This window comes from Ambystoma mexicanum, chromosome 8 (assembly GCF_040938575.1).
Source record: "Ambystoma mexicanum isolate Mex_15411 chromosome 8, UKY_AmexF1_1, whole genome shotgun sequence".
Lineage (NCBI taxonomy): Eukaryota > Metazoa > Chordata > Amphibia > Caudata > Ambystomatidae > Ambystoma > Ambystoma mexicanum.
This window is the reverse complement of record NC_090929.1, coordinates 423,005,057-423,027,619: the sequence shown is the minus strand read 5'-3', so window position 1 is coordinate 423,027,619 and position 22,563 is coordinate 423,005,057. Positions and strand designations below refer to the sequence as shown.

General features: G+C 47.0%; 1 protein-coding gene across 4 annotated transcripts in view; it reads right to left on the bottom strand.

Moving 5' to 3' along the window:
* Positions 1-22,563, bottom strand: part of MTOR (mechanistic target of rapamycin kinase) — a 2,476,747-nt gene that overhangs the window by 106,676 nt on the left and 2,347,508 nt on the right. For 3 of the 4 annotated variants that reach the window (XM_069609933.1, XM_069609934.1, XM_069609936.1), the window contains one exon: positions 4,737-4,842. In XM_069609933.1, the coding sequence (XP_069466034.1) occupies positions 4,737-4,842 (106 nt within the window). Of the gene's footprint in view, positions 1-4,732; positions 4,843-22,563 lie in introns of those variants that run through there. The other variant, XM_069609935.1, reaches the window with a different exon arrangement.

The window sequence follows — 22,563 nt, the reverse complement described above, 5'->3', positions numbered from 1 at the left end:
ACTGAAGAGGACGACGCCTTGCCTTTGGCTGGTGGAACCAACCAGGAGACGTACTAAAATCGAGGCCATCTCCAGAGTTGCTGTGCCTCTCCAGAGCTGCAGTGCGCAAATACCAGGAGACCTCCGACCCAATTGAAGTGCATCGTCCTTGAAAGGCTGAAACCGTCCAAGTCTTCGCTGCGCTCCAGGTGAACCTCCAATCCGACTCATCCAAGTCCCCTTCACCAGAGTGCAGGACTCCAGGAATTGAAGAAGACTGACTGGGCGACTCGTGTCCTTTGTTGGTGCTGCAGAAAAGGCGCCAAAACCGCAGACTGGCCATAGAAGCTGAGGAAATCCGTGCCAGATGTTCTCTCTCACGACCGCAACAAAGACATCCCGTTCATTGTCCTGCCTTTCGTCACCAGACCAAGGAATCCAGAGACTGGGTTGATCGCTGCTGCACAGAGTAGCATCCATCCACAAACATTTCTTCTAAACTAAGGTACTGTGGGGTGAAAAGGTATTGCTTACTTTAAACCGAGAAGTCGCTCCAGAGCATTGGAGTGCACAAAGAGGTGTCCACTCTTACCTCTGACCCAAGCTGCTTGCTTGTGTCTCTTTTGCGAGTTCTTTATCAGGGTCTCCACCATTGTGTTCAGTCTTCAAGTATCCTTTCCTAGAGACTAGAAGTACCGTAAGGAACCTCTGCTGTTTCCCAACTTCGCAAGACTTTAAGCTCTCTCCGAACTGACTTTTGCTGTTAGTTAGGAATTGGACTGTAAAAGCATTCAATTGTGCTGAAACCGTCTCTATAACGTAAAGCTCTGCTACTGTTTGACTAACCAACTGTTTTCCTTCCCAAAAGACTATTTTATGTGGTTTTGCTAACTAAATACAAATGATTGTATTTCTTCTGTTTTAGGCAAGTGCGCGGTAGTACCAATAATATGGTAGAACTGTCATTAATGTCAAACGCTGTAATAATTGTAATCACAAGCAACTACAAACTAAGCAGTGGCCTTTGAAAAGTAGCTATAAGTAATCCTATGTGTATTGGTTTAATTATCTAAGTATTTTAAGACAATTCTTGTGTAAATATAATGCATATATATTTTATATAAATGTATTGGTGTACTGTTTTTTTGATCTGCTTTACTAACTGGGTTCAGTGTACTTATCTACAGCTCACATCTTCTTCTTATGATAAGCTTGACTGCTCTGCCACCCTACCAAGGTTCCATGGGTAGTACAGACTGATACTAAGAGTTGGGGACCTGCAACACCATTGGGATAGTTTTATGAAGTCTTACCTCAAGTGGACTTTAGGAAAACTCCCCTAATAGGTTGGTATGTTTCTTACTCACCCTCTTACCACGAGAAGGCTCCTTGCGGGACCTTGATCTCTTGGAAGAAGGTGTACGCTCCTGCTGCCTGCCGCAGCAGAGCAAAACATGGCTTAGAACAGAAGTGGTGTCTAAGGGCAGAGTACACTCATCAAGCCCAGTCACTAACCTTCTGTGCCGGTCCCCGAGAGTCTTGTTGGAGAAGAAGTGACAGAAAGCACACACATTGACACCAAGGGCCGGGTACAGGCAGTTGATACACTCCACGTGCTAATCTTACACATATTTCGCAAGTGGCAGGTGGAAGGTGCCTTGAAGAGACTTTTCATTACCTTTGGATCAGCCATGCTGGGGTCAAGAGGAACCTGTCACAGGGGTCAATCATGAGGTTGCACAAGTATGGCCAGCAGGAAAGTATCATGGAATGAAAACACTCCCAACCACCAAAATATGAAAGCACTCGATAGAGACATTAAAAATATACCAGCAGAAAGATGAAACAAAGAAAACGTGTGTAAATCGTCGGATGAAGAGAACTTAGAGAGGATTCTCAATACTTGAACATACAGTAAAAAATCTGAAGATGACCTCCAGGGGAGGAGTTAAGAACTCTCTGCCTATTGGTGGTGGGGCAATATGACCCACAACGACTATAAGCGAACACTAAAGTGATTACACTTTCAAATTTAAGTGAAAACTGCCTTTATGTTTCAGGGGATTTCCAGCCTGATGCCGGGGAATATTCAAACAGCATGTAAATCTATGAAAGATCTAATGCTGAAGAACTGTCCTTTTCAAGGATGCAGGAGGTGCTTCTCTGGGGAAATAACAGTCTTCCATGGAATCCATATTTGCATTTTCCAGATGCACTTCGGGTTTTCCCTATGTGATAGAATGGCCTTGATTGCTGGGTCTTATGAGGAGTTTATCAAGGTATTTTCGGGCTTCAACAACCTGTTCAAGTTTACCTATAGGCTCAGTTCTCCTGAATACGAAGTTGACTCTCAGCTCTGTTCTATGTTTTCCCCCTGATAAAGAGGGGAATTCTGGGACAAGTGGCTCTTGAATGTTCACCTTTTTTAAATGAGCTGAGTGACTTGGTCTGGGGATACAGTTTTAATTATTACAGCTGGCTTTTGCGACCTGAGGATGTCATTCCTAGGTCCAGGGCCGGTCTTTGCATAAGGCAGTGCAGGCGGCTGCCTGACGTGCCAGCATCTAGGGGGTACCAAGAGGATCAACACACACACTGCTTCACAAGGTTTCATTTAATAAAGTAGTATGTACACAGTGTACGGCGGTAACGTTGCCTATGTAAAAAAGAAAAAGATCTACTCAAATTTGAAATCAGACAAGACTGAGAGCGAGAGCCCTTTCTGACTCACTGCATGATGCCTGGACCCTGGCTGCTGCTGCTGTCCAGCAAAGCAGCTAGGCTAGCACCACATGCTTATATAAATGAGTTCCTTCGTTCTTATCAACCTTTACAAACTCCAACAGATCTTGGCTGGGTATCGCAGACTTATCTCCAGCTGTTTAGAGTGAGTTTTTCTTTTACTCCGGCTGTTTAGTGGTACAGTGACAGGCATGACATATGCAAGGGAAAATGAAGCCTTTGTGGCAAATAGGCCATTTGCACTAGGAAAACAAAAACCAAGTAAAGTGAGCGGAGCTCTCAAGTTTCCCAGTTCCATGCGTGAGAACGCTATTCAGTGATTTCCAGTCCAATGTTCTTCTTGGAATTCTGGGACTTATAGTTTTGTCTTTGCCTTTTTATCTTTATTAATACAAATACCAGAATGGCAAGAAAAATAATTGATGCCTTCCTCACGCATGAAACTAGTAAACTTGAGAGCACTGGGTAAGTTGGAAAACAAAGGTATTATTCAAGTACTTAGAAAAGTTTAGTTTTGTGGTCTGTTGGCCGTCAAGGTGGGCTTATTGGCCTGTTTCTCCCCGGCCTCACAGTGGAAAGCAGTTGAAACATGCCTTGAGAGCTAGGCGCCCCAAAGCCGGCCTCTGCCTGCGCCACCACCCTTCCCCCTCACTGCCCTCATAGGTAAGGAAGCCTCTAGCCAGTGGCGCCACCAGCACTGACTCCAAGGGGGGCCGTGGTTGGTGATAGCAAAGCAATTGCCATAAATAAGGTAACAGCAGTTGCACTTTAGGAGGGCTACCCTGCAGCGATTCCTTGTTTGTTCACGGAAGTGATTTATGCCCTGCAGCAAACAAAGCACACTATTGGCAAATTAGCAATTACAGCCTCGCTTTAAAAAAAAAAATAGATTCACAAAGCAGAATTATTGTCTCTAACTGGACACTACCAGTTCACTTCTGTAGCCATGATGAGGACAACCTAGAAGTGGCGCTTCTTGGAGCGGAGTCACTGTGGGGAGTGTCCCAGAGTACACTGCTGCGGATGCAAATACACTTGGTAAAAGGCACCATGCGGCACCTAGAGCAAAATCACATGGAGCAAAACACCGGCTGAAGACATCCAGGAGCAGATCACGTTGGAGCGAAATAGAATTGGTGAACTTCAATGATGTACTACAATGTTTGGTAGACTGGGGTGCTTGCCTGGGTCATGAGCCTTGACTGTGTAGGGAGTCTGACAGCTTACCTCCATTAGCCTAGGCAGTTACTGGATGAGGGGATTCCGAATGCAGCCAGGCACACGTGTGCGCGGCTGGTGAAGGTTTCCTGATCATTGCTGAGGTGGTTGTATTCTGAAGCAGCACACGTGGCGGATTCAGTACATCAAATCCAACCTCAGTGCAGTCTCCATGGGGACACTGCAAGCTCTGCATGTCTGCGGAGATGACAGGTCACCTTAAACAAGCTGTGTCTTTGAACCTCCCCGCAGAGTGGAAAAGTGGTGCACTTCCTAGTTCTTTCCATTGAGCGCCTTCCACAACGGTGCAAGGAGAAGACGCACTACAAATCTCACATTGTTACATCAATGTGTTGTTATAATTTTGGGCGGGGCAGTGGTCGAAGTGTACGAAAGGTAGTAGTGGAACTATGTTCCCTGCTGGCCTGTCACCGCTCCTCACAAACCCCATTACCACACCCCCTTCGATGGACAATACAAACCCCTAAACAAGTGCACTTGCTGTTTAAGGGAATATTCAGGGCAGTGCACTGAAGTGTAAGATTCAACTTCTTCCTACACTTTTACTTTACAACTTTACAACGGTTTCTTACAGTAAAACCTAATTTAGAAAAGCACCGCTCCCGGCCACTTCGACCACTGGGATGGGGACACGTCTGCTCAATGAGAGGCAGATCGCCATCTCCAAAAGCAGGGACGGGGACAGACCATACTCAGGAGTCAATCCACATCTGGCAGACAGAACATGGGTACATGTGCAAACATAATCGGAAGAAGATTCCACAGGTTTGACTTACCAGCCAATATAGCACTGACATAGGTTCTCGTGTGAGGTGGCTTGTTTAATGAGAAGCTCCACTTGTGTAGGAACATCCAATGTTTCATCATGAGAGAAATCTCTGCCTTTAAAATAGAAAAAAAAACACAACATGGGAAACAATGAATTTACCAAGTAACAGCCATCATTGGAAGCATGTAACAACAAAAAGTCACTTATATACTAGGATAGGATGTAATAACTTTATTTGCACAGAACCATATGTGAACAGAATGCAACCAGCGACTGCATCTAGACAGCAAGACCGTATCTACAGAAAGCAACCAATTACACTAGCAGAACGCACAATTATTCAAACAGTTTGAGATGAATCACAGTGGTAGAGGAAAAATATATACATGCTACCACAAATGAACTTGTACAAAAAAAAACGAATGTAGGGATCGAGAGGCTAGTTTGAGAACCAGGAGCCTAAGAATAAGATGCAGCACAGCAGGAGAAGCCTCAATGGAAACCAATGGGAAAATGTGGTTGAGACTCACCTGCGAATAATCTCAAACCCAGGCAACAGGGACCTCTTAAGGTGAGTATTTCAAATAACTCACCATGCCAAGACCAAGAGGTACTGATGCTGTTTTCCACCCAAAGGTCAGTTGCAGGAAGGCTAAAAAACCCAGTTAGTATGAGTCTTCTTTTCCAGGTCCGGTTTACAGGATCCGGTTAGCAGGGACTTGAACCCTGGTCTAACAAAGACCCAAATGAAGGAAAAGAAAAACAGACAGAATTCACACGAGGGAGACCCTCAAACAAGGAGCAGAAGCAACGCAAGGAAGACTCATGGTCAGCACGGGACTCTGGCAGAGCAAGATCTGGTGGCTCAAAGTACAAAGTGATGGTGCCTAACAGCAGGGGAAGGTCTCATAAAGACTATCATGCTGAAGGAAATTGTAAAGGGCAATGAAGAGAAGATGAGGTGGGTTGTGGGATCTTAACACCCTTCCAGGCAGCGGCAGCTTCCTATACCAAGGTGGTAAAATGGGAAGACTGAGCCAGAACAGCCAGGAGATGGTACCACTATGGCAAAAGTCCTGGCCAAAAACACAAGTGGAGCCAGCAAAAGGCTTAGGATGGAAGGTAACGCAGGGTGTCCAACCTGAAAAATGTTTGCAAGGAACTTGGGGTTGGTCACCCTGAGTAACCTGGGGGAACCCAGACGTGGACTCCCTGCCCACTGTGCTCAAAGAGGCACAGCTCCACCTCACTGATGAGGCCCAACAAGGCTGAAACATGTGTATGGGGTTGTTGTTGGTACTCTTGGTCAGAAGGGAATTGCCATAACATTTTGGTGCTGGACTGCCCTTGTGGGCGGGACAAAGACTGATATGCAAATGGATATTTCCCATCTGTGAAGGGTACAGTGGGCAAAAAGCGATGGCTGCGAACTCTCAAAGTGGGAAAAAACCACAGAACAGGTTATCATACCATGTTCTTTCTGGAGCGGAGCCCCTGCTACCTTTTTGAAGAGTGTGTTTCGTGACAGATTTTCCCTTTCTTGTAGCCCACAAATAATTGGTCCTCTGTCCTGAAGTAGCTTGTTCTCGCAATATAAACTTAACACGTTTTTATGCTCCAATGGGAGTAGTTTCTTACCTGTCACTCCTTTTCTCCAGCGTAGGTATCTTTCATGGATTCACATGCTGTGAATATTCCCAGTCGTCAGGCTGGGAACCCCCGGTTACCTTCTTTTAGTAATTTACCTATGGAAAAAACTTGACACCTTGAGTTTTCCATCAACAACGTTGTGGGTGCTTTTGGTCTCCATCAATAGGACGTCGAGTGTATAGCTAGGCCCCAGCAGCTTCCCCTCAGATTTTAACCACTCCAGCTGGAGGATAACCGCCTGTAGAGCAAGTTTGCCTGGAGAGAGGAAGGTTGGAGGGCGCATGTGAATCCATGAAAGATACCAACGCTGGAGAAATGGTTTTACAGGTAAGAAACTACTCCCGTCTCCAGCACTGGATCTTTCATGGATTCACATGCTGTGAATAGATTTTATAGCAGTATACATGTTCGGAGGAGATAACCCAGGCAAACAATGATTAGAGACTTTCAAATGTTCTGCATTCATGCGAGAAGTATACATACGTAAGTAGACAAAGGAAAATAAAACTTAAGCGGCAGAGCTTACCTTACTTGAACAGCTGTTGAAGGACTGCTTGTCCCATCTGCACGTCCTCAGCGTGCTTTTGATGTAAACAGTAGTGCCTGATAAATGTGTGAGGCACTGCACATGTTGCTGCCTGGCAAATGTCTCTGATGGGCACTCCGGACCAGAGAGCCGCAGAGGCAGCCGTAGCTCTTGTAGAGTGCGCTTTGGGCACAGTTTGCAAAGGCCTTGAGAGTCAGAAGGAGATTGCTGATGAAATCCACCTTGTGATGCCCTCTTTTGAAATGGATTTTCCCTTTTTGGATGGGCCAAACGTGACAAAAAGCTGTTTAGTTGATCTGAAAGTTTTTGTCCGGTTTAGATACTATTTCAATGTCCTTTTCACTTTCAGAGAATGTAGGGCTTTCTCCGCTGGTGAAGTGGCATTTTGAAAGGATGTAGGCAGAGTTATGGTTGCATTTTTGTGAAACTCTTGATGGAACTTTTGAGATGAAATGAGGATTGGTGGAGTGTATCACCTTGTCCTTTGCGAATTGTAGATACTGAGGATCTACTACCAAAGACTGTAGTTCAGAAACTCTAGGGGATGTAATGGCTATTAAGAAAGCCACATTCCATGTGACCAATTTGATGTGTGTTGTAGGCAGAGGTACGAACAGAGGTTTCATAAGACCTGCCAGGACCAGATTCAGGCTCCATACCGGTGGAATCCTTTTCTTTGGAGGAAAGGTACGAAAAAGCCCTTTTAAGAAGTGATTAGACTGTCACTGTAGAGAGGGGGTTATCTTTTTCTTGTAAATCTAGAAATTGCCGATAAGTGTACCTTTATAGAAGAGATCGCTAGACCTTCTTTTGCCAATTTCAGCAGGTAAGAAAGAACCCAATGAGGTTTTATGTCAAATGGATGCAGGTTGGGCTGTTGTGTACACCATGTACATAATCTTTTCCATTTGTGGTTATAGGAAACGTTAGTAGAAGGGGCCATAGCCACTGCTAGAATATGCTGACAAGTCTTGAGGGATCTTCAAGTGGCCAAATTCGGCATTGTCAGGAGCCACGCTGTTAATTTGAGAGAGCCCAGAGTATGATGAACAATCATCCCGTTGTTCCGGGACAGGAGATTGGCGTGAGATCCTAGATGGATTGGATTGTGCGCTGCCAGCTGCAGGAGGTCCGAGAACCAAGTCTGACTTGGACAGTACAGTGCCACCAGAATTATTTTGCAGTGACCTTTGCATATCATCTGTATTGTTTTCCTGATGAGGGAATGGGGGAAACACATATGCAAACATGTCGCTCTATGGGAACGAGAATGTGTCCCCTTGAGAGTCGGGATGTGGGATCATGCTTGCAAATTTCTTCCACTGCTTGTTGTTGTGAGTGGCGAAGAGGTCTAGATTAGGATGACCCCATATCGAGAAAATCTTGGATATCTGGATGTTGTGCAGTTGGAATTCGTGTGTGCGACAAATCCCTGCTGAGGGTGTCTGCTTGCTTGTTCTGTATCCCTGTAAGGTGGACGATTTGAAGCAGAATATTGTGTTGGATGGCCCAATTCCAAATGGTCTGTGCTTCTTGGGACAGGGTGTTTGACTGTGTTCCACCTTGTTTCCGCAGATAAAACATTGTGGTTGTGTTGTCTGTGAGCACTCGAACCACCAAATCCTTGATTTGCGGGAGGAAGGATTTTAGAGCCCAATGTACTGCCCGCAGTTCCAGAACATTTATGTGGAGGATGGATTCTTCGGGAGTCCAAAGGCTTTTAACTTGGTGCTTGCCCAAATGAGCCCCCCATCCTGCCAGGGAGGCATCCGTCACAATCGTGAGATGATAGTTGGGTTCCACAAGGGGCATTCCCTTTGCAATGTTGCAGGGGTATGCCCACCATTTTAGTGTGTTTGAGAGACTCTGAGTGATGGTAACTTTGTCTGACCAGGAACCCTGGATTTGGGACCATCTGGTAGCCAGAAACATTTGCACTGGCCGCATATGTAGCCTGCAGAGGGGAATTAGAGGGATGCAGGAAGAGATGGTCCCTAGGAGAGCCATATATGTGCGATCCGTGACTAACTTGTTTGGCGTGAAAAAGTTCGCTAGGATTATCACATTTTTCACTTGTCTGATGAGCCTCTGACAAGACTCTGGTCCGTGATGAATTGAGCGCCCAGGAACAACCACATTTTTTGAAGGAACTGTGCAAGATTTGGTGTAATTTATTGCAAATCACAATTGTTGTTGAAGAGTTTGTTTGTCTCAGAGAAAACATGGTTTGTTCATATGTTGAACCTCAAACCAACCAGTCGTCTAAATACGGGTAGACGAGGGGGCCCTGTTTTCGGAGAAAGGCTGTTTCTGGTGCCAGGCATTTTGTGAACATCCTGGGTGCTGATTTTAGGCCGAATGGGAGTCCCCAAAATTGGTAATAGCTTTCGCAGACCACGAATCTGAGGTACTTTCGGTGCCTCGAGCAAGTCTGGGATAGGCCGCCACTTCCCGTCTGGTTTCTTGATGACGAAGTACCTGGAGTATACTCCTGTTCCTCTTGCCAAAGAAGGAACTCTTTCGATTGCTCTTTTCTTTAGCATTTGACGCACCTACTTTTGTAAAATTTGAAGGTGCGGCTGTGATACCTTTACCGGAGGTATTGGGATTTGTGCGCGTTTGAACTCCAACAAATGGCCGTACTGGATGTCATCTAGCACCCACCTGTCATTTGTTATTGTTTGCCACTTGCTGAGGAAGAACACCACATTTCCCCCCACATGTCTGACCCTGAGGCAGTCATTGTTATGACTTATTTTGCCTACCTCTTTGAGAGGTGGCTGAACGACACTTTCGCTGCCCTTGATGGTACTCCTTGCTGCCCTGAGAGGGTTGGTAATTTCTCTTGTAGCCCTGAGAGTAGTATCCGTGTCTACTGTAGTTTTTGTTGTCCCTTGAGGACGAGAATCTTGAATTACCCGAGTCTCCTCGAAAGGAGCAAAAGAGTTTTAAGAGATCTAGCAGTGTCCGAGTTTGCTTTCATGGTTTTAAGGGCCTCATCAATCTTGTCCCCAAACAGATTTTCCACTTCACACAGGATATTGTGCTGTACCACCTGTAGAAAATAGGTGCAACGTAACTATGGCTGCCGTCGAAGGACTTCTCCATTGCCAATCTGTTTGAACCCTGTTTCAGCGAGGTCTACAGCTATGTTAATGCTGTGATTCGAGGCTTCCTCCCGTTCATGCACTAGCATCATGGCTTCCTTCCTCTGCTGCTCCGGCAAGTGTTCCAATATAGGAGTCAACCGATGTCACATCTCTTGATCGTATCAAGCAACTATTGCAAGGGCATTTGCTGCTTTGACAGTTGTTGCACCAATGGGGAGTACCTTTTTTCCGAAGGTATAAATCTTTTTGTTTTCATTGTCTGGGGGAGTGGCGCATTTGTGCTGCCTACGAGCCTTGCAACTTGCTGCCGCTGATACCACTGACTCTGGAGCAGGTTGTGAGGTGAGGCATTTTGGTGTTGTGTCTGGTGCCTTAAACATTTTATCCAGTCTACCTTTAATTGCCGGCTCTGTAAATGGATGTTTCAGAGTACGGAGGCCCTCCTGCCAAACATGATCCAGGATGGGTATGGAAAACAATGCCTTCCTGTGTATACCCATGTGGTCAAAGAGTAAACAGTCCTTCTTTTCCTCTACAGGAATTAAACCAAACTCTTGGCATGCTTTAGACATCATGGAGTGAAAAGATGTCACCTGGAGGCGAGGGCTGAGCAGGACTACTCTGCATATCTTGGTCAGGATCACCCGTGTCCCATGTGTCGGCTCTGCGAGGAGACAAAGAGGTGGTGGTGCTCGGATCCCGTGGACCAGTGTCAACCAATTCTCCCTCTTGCTCTCGTGTACGTGGACTATGTCCTTGTAGAGGTGGAGGTCTAGGAGGTGTTTGAATTCTAGGAAGTTTGTCTTGGTCTCTAAAGGGATGGCCTGGGTTCCTTTGACACTGCGATGTAACTTGGTCTTCTCTGTATGTCAGAAATGTCTATGGCTGCGGTAGCGGAAGCCTGGCATCAAGCTGTCCCAATGGTGATTGTAGTGTTGTAAGCACTTGCAGGGAGAGCAAGGATTGTGGATTTATAAGGGGGTATTGTGGATTCATACCGCCCATTCCCGCAGATTTTGATGGTAGAGCAGGTGTCTGAATTTCTAGATGTATGCCTTCCTCTCTTGATGGTCCTTGAATACGAGGATGGGAAGTTCCTTCCTCAGGATCGGAGTCAGTGACACCTGGACATACTTTTGGCGGAGGCTCAAAATCTGACGTGATTTCATGCTGCAAAATCTCTTCTGGCATGATGTCTGGGTAACCTATAGGAGACATTCCTAGAGGAACCTGGCCATGCTCTACCATGTCTCCTGTTGGGGTTTACAGAATATCTTTGGGGGACAATATACTGTCCTGTATAGGTAATCCCAAAGTCTCTATCGAGATGGCGGCCGACGGTTGTGTAGGTTTATCTTCGGACGATTTATGTTTTTTGGCCGTCGCCGAGGGATGGCCCGTTGTCATCCATGTCGTTGTCGTCGGAGTGGACGATGATTTGGTTGTCGAAAGTTGTCGAAAGGTGCCTCGTGGACGATTCATGCCCGGAGGAGTATCTGCAACACTCCGATGACAAATAGTGTTTCTTTTTCATCGAAGATGAAGAGGAGGTCCTCGTAGCCGATTTGGATCTGTGTTTGTCCGTTGTCAGACGTGGGTTTTGTCGACAGACGTGAACCTTTCTCCTTCGGTTTTTCCAATGGTGTCTTCATCGACAGGCCGTTGGGCAAGTGCTTACACCCAGTACGGGACCCCTAACCACTACCCGGTGTACCTGCTGTTTTTTTAACAAGAAAGGAATGTTTGGCCTCATCGTGATCCGTGGACGAATTTGTCTCACCCGTTTTCTGTTTTTTCGCTACCGGCTCTTCAGACCTGGATCTCGGACGTGATGGTGACCTCTTGTCAGAGGGAGTGGTAGCTCTCCCACTCTGCGACGATCTCACTTCCGACACTCGGTATGCTCCATCATTGAGCCAACAGATTAGGCAATGGTTTTCGTCACATACTTCTGCGGAATGGTTAGGGTAAAGACAGTAAAGCCATTCTGCATGTCTATCGCTCTCATACACTTTTCTCAGACCGCAAGTGTCACAAGACCTAAATAAGGACTTTTTTGATCCAGGGGTCTCCAGTGTCATGAATGAAACTATGTACGTAGATGTTGGTTGCTCTGAATGGAGGTGGGTGAAGAAATATGAATTTTTTGAAGAATGTAATTTTTTTCTCAGGAGAGAAGAACGCAAGGAATCCCACCAGCTCGAAAGACGGTTGAAATCTGAGGGGAAGCTGCTGGGATGGAGCTCTACACTCGAGGTCCTATTGGTGGGGACCAAAAGCACCCACAACAACGTTGATGGGACACTCAAGGTGTCAAGTTTTTTCCATAGGAACATTACTAAAGCAAGGTAACCAGGGATTCCCAGCCTGATAACGGGGAATATTCACAGCATGTGAATCCATGAAAGATCCAATGCTGGAGAACTATACAAACACTCCTCTTACTTTGATGGGTGAAGGGGATAAACGGCTGGTGAATGGAGTTTTTGGGCCAAATGGAATTCGAACACCACCTTAGGGAGGAAGGATGGACGCACCCTTATTATCACTTTGTCCCTAGAGAAGATCATAAACAGTGGTTCGCATGATGGTTCCTTGAGTTTGCTCACTCTGTGTGCAAAGGAAATAGCGACAAGCAAAGCGGTTTTCCAGGAAAGGAGCCTGAGTGGACAGGAGTGCATTGGCTTGAATGGGGCACCCATTAAGAACAGTTTTAAATCCACACAAGCAGCAGAAAAGATGTTGGGGGGCAAAGCATTTACCAGTCCTTTTAAAAAATAAAGTGCCATGGGCAGAGTGAAGTAAAAGCCTTGATTGGGTGTACGATAGACAGCACCGCTAGATATCCCTTGACTGTAGCCACCTGAAGCTCTTGGTGGGCTAGGTATAACAGAAAGGAAAGTACTCCAGCTGTATCATATTACAAAGGGTCACAACCCTTGGCACTAGACCAGCTGCAAAATGTCTTCCAGCGGTAGCGGAGCGGTAGAGAGCCTTCGTTGCTGGCCTTCTGGCAGAAAGCAACACCTCCATGATGTCTTTAGGGAGGTTCAAGCACCTATATCTCATCCTCTGAGAAGCCAGGTGTGGAGATAGAGTCTGGTGACGGTTGGGTGGAGAACTAGGCCCCCCTCCTGGAGAGTAGGTTCACTCTTTTTGGAAGGTCCTGTGAATGTCAGATGGTCAAGTCCAGAATGACTGGGTACCACGTCCTCCTGGCCCAATCCGAAGCAATCAGGATCATGGACGTTCCGAACCTCCTCAACCTCCTGATCACATGGGGGATGACAGCAATTGTTGGGAATGCATATAGAAGTAAAAACTTCCAGTCCACTACAAACATGTCTCCCAGTGCTCCTCTCAAGGGACATTATCTGGTGCAGAGCAAGTCACACTTCCTGCTGGAACTGGAGCAAATAGATTTACTGGAGGGATTCCTGTCAAGTTGTGCGTCCGGAGGACGCTGCGTACCTGAGGTTCCAGAAGACTTGCGCACCGGAGTCACCAGGTCGTTTGAGTTGCAAACTGGAAGACGAAAAGGCGACGCAAAGAACCAGCCCCAGTTCCGTCCTGATAACACAGGAATGAAAAGGGGACCAGTTCCTGACGCCATGGATGGACTGTTCCCTGTTTTTTACGTGATGCCAGAACAGTGCAAGCACTGGGAGGGAAGGTCTGTAGGTGTTGATATAAATAATTGAGTGCGTAGTATTCCAAGACTGCTGGAGAGACTGGTAGAGATGAGTGGATTAGCTGCAATGCTGCTGGATAGTTGAGCAGAGAGATGAGTTCCAAGTAGCAGCCGGGGTCTCACCTTCCAAGGCACTGGTACCTAAGCAGAAGGAAAGGCAGGTAGGCAAACCAAGGAGGAGAGGGCACAGGAAGGAAGGAGAAAACAGACAAGGCGAGCTAAGAAGGGAAAGAACTAACCCAACCAGGACCGGACCGGGAACCAAGAACCAAGGGGAGAAAAGGGGACCAAGGACCAGGGACTCATGGCCAAGGAATACCAGCACAGAAGCAAGGAGGAACAAGGAACAAGTGAAGGCAAGGAGCAAAGCGGAAAGGCAGGACCGAACCGCGTTGAGACACAGCGAATGATCAGACAGGGGAGCTTATATCGGGACTCGGCATGGAAGTGAGGTGTGGCCCGCAATCCGGATCGGCGCATGCGCGAAAGCGGAGCCGCCGCAAGAACGAGGCTTGAAACACAAGCTCGTTCCCCGGCGCACCCACGTTCCAATGCATGCGCACCAGTTCGCCCAATGCGAGATTGCACCCATGAAATGGAGAACCCGTAAAGGCAACTTTCCTCCCAATCCGGAACCGGGGGTACAGCCACCAGGTCATCCCCGCCCCAGAGCACCCCCCTGTCTCAGAACCCGGGTAGGTGTCCTAACACTATGATCCCACCCAGAATGCCATGGGGTCTCCGGTTTCCATGGGTGGCGGAGAAAGAATTCACGTACGAAACGAGGAGCATGCACATTCCTACTTGGTTCCCAAGTGCGGTCACAAGCAGAATATCCTTTCCAGTCCACCAAAAACTGCAGTCTCCCTCGTTGGTAACGAGAATCACAAATCTCCTGTACCTCGAATTCTGGGACACCTTCCACGTCAATAGCGGTAGGTCAGGAGCCAGAGCGCCCATAGGGGTCGTCCAGATAGGGCTTCAACAGGGAGACATGAAAAACGGGGTGAACCCGCCAGGATAGAGGCAAACCTAACTTGAACGCCACTGGAGAACCACGTTTCACAATCCGAAAAGGCCCAAAGAAACGAGGAGCAAGTTTCGTGGGCACATTGTGAACAGGTAATTTTTTGAAGGAAAGCCAAACCATCTCCCCAACCCGAAATGCTGGTTCTGGGTTTCGTTTCCAGGATGAAACGGCAATAGCTTGGGGTGCAGTCCAGAGGAACAGAGGAAAGGGCTCAAACTGGTGGCGGTATGTACAGAGTTATTGTAAGCCACTTCAGCAAAATCCAAATGTGGCGCCCAGTCGGTCTGTGATGCGTTGGTGAAGCAGCACAGATACTGCTCCAACATCTGGTTGGTTCTCTCTGTTTGTCCATGTTAGGCAGAATCCTGCCAAGTTCCCGTAGGGAACAATGCAAAAAGATTAAGACTACAGGAGGAAGCAGTAAACCCAATTGGTAGCAGCCTGCACCACCCAGATTTACCTGGTAGCTGTGGCTGAGCAGTCAGACTTCTCTCAAGAAGAGTAGGGCAGTATATAGAGTATACACAATAGGGCTAAAAACACAATAGAGCAAACAAACACTGACCAGAGCTTTGTATAAAAAGTATATAATTATGTATTTAAAAACACATTTTAGGCAATATACTAGCACTCTAAATCAAAAGCAAGTTAAAACACAGTCAGGTAAAGTATACACACCTCCCTTGATAACTACTAGACAAGTCAGAGTTAAAACACCACGATTTGTTAAACAGATGTGAGCGCGTAACCTGATGGCGCTCCAATAGTTCAACTAAAGGGAGAGAAAAAGGCAGAGCATAGAAATAAAACAGGTCCCAACACTTTTAGGAGATCTCAGCAAGGGAATAAAGGCAGTATACACTGTAGAGCCATAGTTCATAGGCCAGGCCCACTTTAAATGGAGCAAAGCGAAATGTGCCCAGGATCATACGGTTAAAATGCACTAAAAGTCTTTGCAGAATGTTCAAAAGAGGTTGGGGTGATTCAAGAAGGTAAAGTTAGAAGGTCTGGGGCCAACCCAGTTGGAAAGCCAAGTATTTAAGGGTCACCTTGGGCAAACCGAAGAAAGGGAGGCCAGGCAGGACACAGTACATTAAAGAAAGAGGAAGCTCCAGCAGTGGCAGTTGTTCCTGGCAGTGGTTGTAGTTCGTTGTTTCGACCAGGGGAAGAGAGGATCTCATCGAGGAGGAAACATGAAGTCGTTGCACTGCACAGGGATGAAACCAGCCGTGGAGTTTCATCGGTAAAAGGTGTGTTCCTTTTATTTGCAGTCAAAGTGGTGGAGCTTGGCACGGGCGATTCCACCAAGAGACGTCTTTGGAAGGGGAAAGGGGTGAACTGGTTGATCCCACCAGCTCAGAGGAAGAAGACTCGTTCAGCAGAAGATCTTCTCTTGTCGTCGGGAAAGTGGTGAGGTAGTTGCAGCAGGGCTTCACCGGTGGTGTCTTTGTTGCAGATGGCTCAGCTTCTTCCCTCTTCAGATTCTTAGGTTCTGTGGCGACTTCAGAAGTTCCAGTCCCAAAGGCCCTGCTTTTATGCAGAAAAACCCCCATTCAACAGCCAAGCTGTCACTCAAACATGCTAAGTGGTGAGCCGGGCCGCTCACCACTGGCCCAATCAGAACAGAGTGCGACTTGAGTTGCTAAGGCAACACAGTCCAGGGTGCCAATTCCCCTCCCCACCCATCCTGTGGAACCCAGACAGAGTGGCACCATTTGGAGGGCTTCTGTGGAGAAGCCCGCCAAAAAGTGGAACAAAGGGCTCGAACTTGGTCAGAGTTACAGAGACGGACACGAATGCCATTTTAGAAAAGAGTTCTGGCAAAAAGACCCAACCATTAATTTAATATTAAATAAATAAACCGGCGGTATCTTTAACATTGCACCAAAAAGTGGTGCATTTAAAATCAATGGGAAAATCCCATAGAGAATATTCCAGTGGAATATTTCGCGTGGTAACCACTGCCAGCAGCCAGAAACTCGACAAGGGGGGACTGGAAAGTCCCCCTTGAAAGCAGACCCAGGGGGTGATATAATTAACCCCTTCCAGTACTTCCACAATATGATGGTTTGTACTGGTTCTGTTCACAATTTAGGACTAGTAAAGTCAATAGTGACTTTACATGCCCTGGGAGACAGTAGTCAGTCCCAGGGTATGAAGTCTATGTTTGGGGGTCACTATGACACCCCTGTGTTACTGCACTGAGGGTGCTGTGTAACACACACATAAAAAATAGATGATACCTTATGGAGTAGAAAGAAAACCCCATAGCCTATAAGCACACAAAGAGTCAAAGACATACCTCAAATCATGTCTAAGAGTGGGAGGAAAAGAGTCTCACTCTTAGCAGGAGAAAAAAATACAAACCCCAAAAATCCAGCAAAGCTGCTGGGGACTCACTAGGTTTGGGAAATTAGCCTTATAAGAGAATTCTCCCTAACAGTCCATTGGATTGTGGATGATAACCAGAACTGAGAGCCCGATGTATACCCAGGTGACGACAAAGTTGTTTCCAAAAGGAAGAGATGAACTGAGATCCACGGTCAGAGATTATCTTTTCTGGAAGTCCATGCAGACGATAGATGTCATGTAGAAATGCTTGTGCCATACTACCAGCGGAGGGATTCTTAGCAAAGGCAATGAAATGAGCCAACTTGGAGAAACAATCAATGACTACCATGATGCAGGTATAACCCGCAGAGGGTGGAAGTTCCACTATAAAATCTGTGGCGATGGTGAGCCATGGATAAGGTGGTGTTTCAGTAGGTTGTAGTAAACCAAGAGGCTTCCTTCGGGGTATCTTGATTTGGGCACACACAGGACGGCATTCCACATATTGTCTGGTCTGTTTAGCCCATCCTGGCCACCAAAATTGTCTGGCGACCATTTCTTGAGTTGAACGTATGCCACGATGTCCCCCAATCTTAGAGTCATGGAGTCCATGCAAAACTGCAGTCCGAAGAGACCCGGTAGGTATGTACAGTGTGTTACGAAAGAAGAGCAAACCCTTTTCTTCTCTGATCTGGGGATGTTTCAACAACTCTGTCCTGCAGGGGTCTATCAAGGTATCCTGTAGAATAGAATTCAAGTAGTGAGAGAGCGTCAGCAGGAAATGTTTCGGAGCAATCAATGGTTGGTTCTGACAGTCCTGCTTGATGTTGTCCTCCAAGGAGCAAGACAACGCATCCGCCTTCAGATTCTGAGCGTTTGGTATGCAAGTAATCGAGAAGTCATAGTGAGAAAAGAAAAATGCCCAAGGAGCCTGGCGAGAGGTACGACATTGAAGGTATCGTAAGTAGTGTAGATTTCGATGGTCAGTGCGGACCTCCACAGGAAACCGGCCTCCTAGAAGGTGGTGACGCCATTCTTCAAATGCAACCTTGATAGCCAGGAGCTCCTTTTCGATTACCGCATAATTCCGCTCACTAGATGTTAGTTTCCGGGAGTAATATGCTACAGGGAATTCTGTATCTGACTGAGGATCTTTCTGTAACAGGACCGATCAAACAGCAAAATCCGATGCATCAGCCTCTACAATGAAAGGCCTATTCTCGTCGGGGTGATGTAGAATCGGAGAAGTACTGAAGGCTTCCTTGAGTCGTTCAAAAGCAGTTTTTGCCTCGCCATTCCTCACAAAAGGTGTCTTACTGCTGGTCAGATTGGTTATAGGAGCAGTTAAGTGCGAGCAGCAGGGTATAAAACGCCTGTAGAAGTTGGCGAATCCTATGAATCGCTGAAGGGACTTCACATCATTAGGTTGTCTCCTCTCCTGGACTGTGTGCAACTTGCTAGGATCCATGCGTATGCCGGAACTGCTGATCATATATCCGAGGAATTCAAAACTGTTCTGATGGAAAAGACATTTCTCGGCTTTAGCAAACAAATGGTTCTGGTGTAATCTACTGAGGACTTCTTTCACATGGAATATGTGTTCCCTCTTATCCTTGGAGAACACCAGTATATCATCAAGATATACCCATACTGATACCCCAAGTTAATCTGAAAAGATGTCATCCATAAAACGCTGGAAAACGGCTGGGGCATTACATAGTCCAAAAGGAATGACTCGATATTCAAAATGCCCAAATGGCGTCTTGAATGCCGTTTTCCATTCGTCACCAGATTTTATTCGTACCAGATGATATGCTCCTCGTAAATCCAATTTAGAAAACACACAGGCGAAATGCAGAGATTCCATAATGTCACGTATCAAGGGCAGCGGATATCTGTCCTTCCATGTGATATCATTCAACTGCCGGTAGTCAACACAAGGACGCAGGGTGCCCTCCTTTTTCTTGACAAAAAACAATGGGAATCTCGCTGGAGCCTTGGAGGGGGTGATATACTCTTTCTGGAGACATTTGTTTAGGTAAACATGTAATGCTTCCTTTTCATGTCGAGATAAGGAATACACCTTGCCATGTGGAATCACTGTGTCAGGTAGCAGTTGAATAGCACAATCAAAGGCCCTATGGGGTGGCAAGGGTATGGCCCCTGGTTCAGAAAAGACAGAATAGTAGTCTGCATATTCAGACGGTACAGTAGACCTAGAACATACACTGGTATTTCCATTTTGCTCTGTCTGAATTGCTGTTATAGATACATCAGCGCTTGATCTGGAAGGACAACACTCCTGAATGCAACAATCCGAAACAAATGTCAGTGTACGGGTTACCCAGTTAATATTGGGGTTGTGGTACAACAACCAGGGCCGACCCAACACAATAGGATAAGAAGGTGACTTAATGACATCCAGAGAAATCATCTCTCAGTGTTCCTCGATCTGCAACTGTAGGGCCCCAGTGTGTTGTCAAATTGGACCAGAGGCCAAGGGAGTGTCATCGATGAACTCAACCAATGTAGCATGGTTCTTGTCGAGCAGAAGTATACTGTTCTTCTTGGCGAATTCGGCATCAATGTAATTGCCTGATGCGCCACAATCCAAAAGACCCAATACAACAACTGACATGTCTTGCCAATTAACTACAATCCGTAGTACCAAGAGGACTACAGGTTGCATGGGCCGTAAAGGCCATGTCAGGATCTGGAAGGGCTGGAAGAGACGAAGGGCCTGTCATTGCCTTCCCCATACATGACAGGCCTATTAGTTTTCCGACTTCCTGAGCGGTCGCAAAGGACAAGTACTGAGATAATTTCCAGCTGCACCACAATACAAACATAAATGGAGATCTCTTCTGCGTTTCTTTTCCGTCTCCGACAAAGGACCTCTGAGCGCTCGCAATTGCATAGGTTCTGGACCCGTCTCCAGAGTACTTGAAGCTCCAGCTGGTACTAGAAAGGGCCTAGGATGTGCTCTGTCCATCCAGCGTCTTTCACCCCTTTGTTCAGCCAAACGATGATCGAGCAGAAGGACCTGTTCCTGAAGGGACTGTAGGGTGCCTGGTTTGTGTATATGAAGCAGTTCATCCTTGTACTCCTCTCTCAAGCCTCGCCGGAATAGAGTCTTTTGAGTCACTTTAGGTCATTGGGAATCAGTCGCCAATTGACGGAACCGACTGATATATGCGATTATATCGCTTGATCCCTGTTTGAGGTCAATCAACTGATTATGTGCTGAAGTGGCCAAGTTGGGTGACTGAAATACTTCCAAGAACGCCTTCTCGAAGGCCACAAAGTCACTGAGGATCGGACTATTAGCCGACACCAAAGGAGCTGCCCATGCAAGAGCATTCCCAGTAAGATTCCCCAAAATATATCAGATCTTTGCTTTCTCTTGACTGAAATGGGATGGCCGAAACTAAAACTGGATCCTACAATGATTACAAAACTCAGCCGCTCTTCTAGGATCCCCATCGAGCTTCATAGGTGTCGTCTGTTCCATGGCTGTATCAGCTTGAGAGGTGGTGCTAGTTCCTTGTACCACCATCTGACGTAATGTTTCATTTTCTTGGCATAAAGCAGACATCTCGGACCGTATTGCTCTGATCTCTTCTCTGAGGTCCTGGGATTCCTCCATCTCTGTATCTGAACTGGAGGTAAGGCGTCTCAATCTGTCAAGTTGTGCGCCTCAAGGGCGCTGCGTACCTGAGGTTCCAGAAGCCTTGCGCACCAGAGTCGCCAGGTCGTTTGATTTGCAAATTGGAAGATGAAAAGGCGACGCAAAGAACCAGCCCCAGTTCCGTCCTGATAACACAGGAATGAAAAGGGGACCAGTTCCTGACGCCACGGATGGACTCTTACCTGTTTTTTACGTGATGCCAGAACAGTGCAAGCACTGGCTGGGAAGGTCTGTAGGTGTTGATCTGAATACTTGAGTGCGTAGTATTCCAAGACTGCTGGAGAGACTGGTAGAGATGAGTGGATTAGCTGCAATGCTGCTGGATAGTTGAGCAGAGAGATGAGTTCCAAGTAGCAGCCGGGGTCTCACCTTCCAAGGAACTGGTACCCAAGCAGAGGAAAGGCAGGTAGGCAAACCAAGGAGGAGAGGGCACAGGAAGGAAGGAGAGAACAGACAAGGCGGGCTAAGAAGGGAAAGAACTAACCCAACCAGGACCGGACCGGGAACCAAGAACCAAGGGGAGAAAAGGCGACCAAGGACCAGGGACCCGGGGCCAAGGAATACCATCACAGAAGCAAGGAGGAACAAGGAACAAGTCAAGGCAAGGAGCGAAGCGGAAAGGCAGGACCGAACCGCATTGAGACGCGGAGAATGATCAGACCAGGAAGCTTATATCGGGACTTGGCATGGAAGTGAGGCTTGGCCTGCAATCCGGATCGGCGCATGCGCGAAAGCAGAGCCGCTGCGAGAACGAGGCTTGAATCACAAGCTCGCTCCCCAGCGCACCCGCGTTCCAACACCTGCGCACCAGTTCGCCCAATGCGAGATTGCACCCCATGAAATGGAGAACCCGGAAAGGCACCTTTTTTCCCAATCTGGAACCGGGGGTACAGCAGATAATAGAGCAGGCAACAGTGAATGTGCAGGGTGAAAGGGGGGTGAAACTTGTCAAGTGGGCATCATAGATGCAGGTGTGCAATAGTTATAGGAATCTAGGTAGGTCCAGGTATAGGGCATGAGGGATATTGTATAACAGTAGCTAAATATTGAGTATAACAATGCTGATGCAGACACAGGGTCTGCGTGTGGGAAGCACTGAAGCACTGCCATATTAGAAGTGAGGCCTAGCATTTTGTATTCCCTGTCGGAAGCGTGGCAGCAAAACACGGTGAAGAGTTTGAATCATTTTCCTCTTTCCCATGTCTCAGTCTGAGAATAATGTGTGTTGGACAGATAGTGGTTCAATTGTATCGAGCAATAGGGCCGCAAAACCAGAAAGGAATGTGAATGACCAAGCATGGGCCAGACTACGCTCAACCACGAAGGACAAACCCATGGGTGTCAGGGCAGAGGTCTGAACTGCCAACATACCCGGCATAGATTCAGGACAACAGTGCCCCCCAGGAAAGTGGCCATGCCGTTCGAACTGCCAGACTGCCATAAAATAGAAGACCTAACTTCATCAGAATCCATTTGATTAGTGTGGTCCTGGAGAGGCCTGGGAGAGGTTATGAGGGGCAGGTGATAAGGAGGGAACAAGGAGTGAAACATCCTGAGATTTGTGATAAAAGGCACAAGAGGTGATGCCAAAAAAGGGCAATTCTGTGGTGGGTAGGCATGGTGGGGGGCACCTACATGTCTTGAATCAAGGGAAGCACTCCTTTATTCTACAGGGCCAATTTGACTTTGAAAGTATCCACTGAGGTCATGTAAGTGACCTGGTGCACCCCGCATGACTAAGCTTGTGAGGAAGGCAACATGCCAAGTAACCAAGCAATCCACTAGCG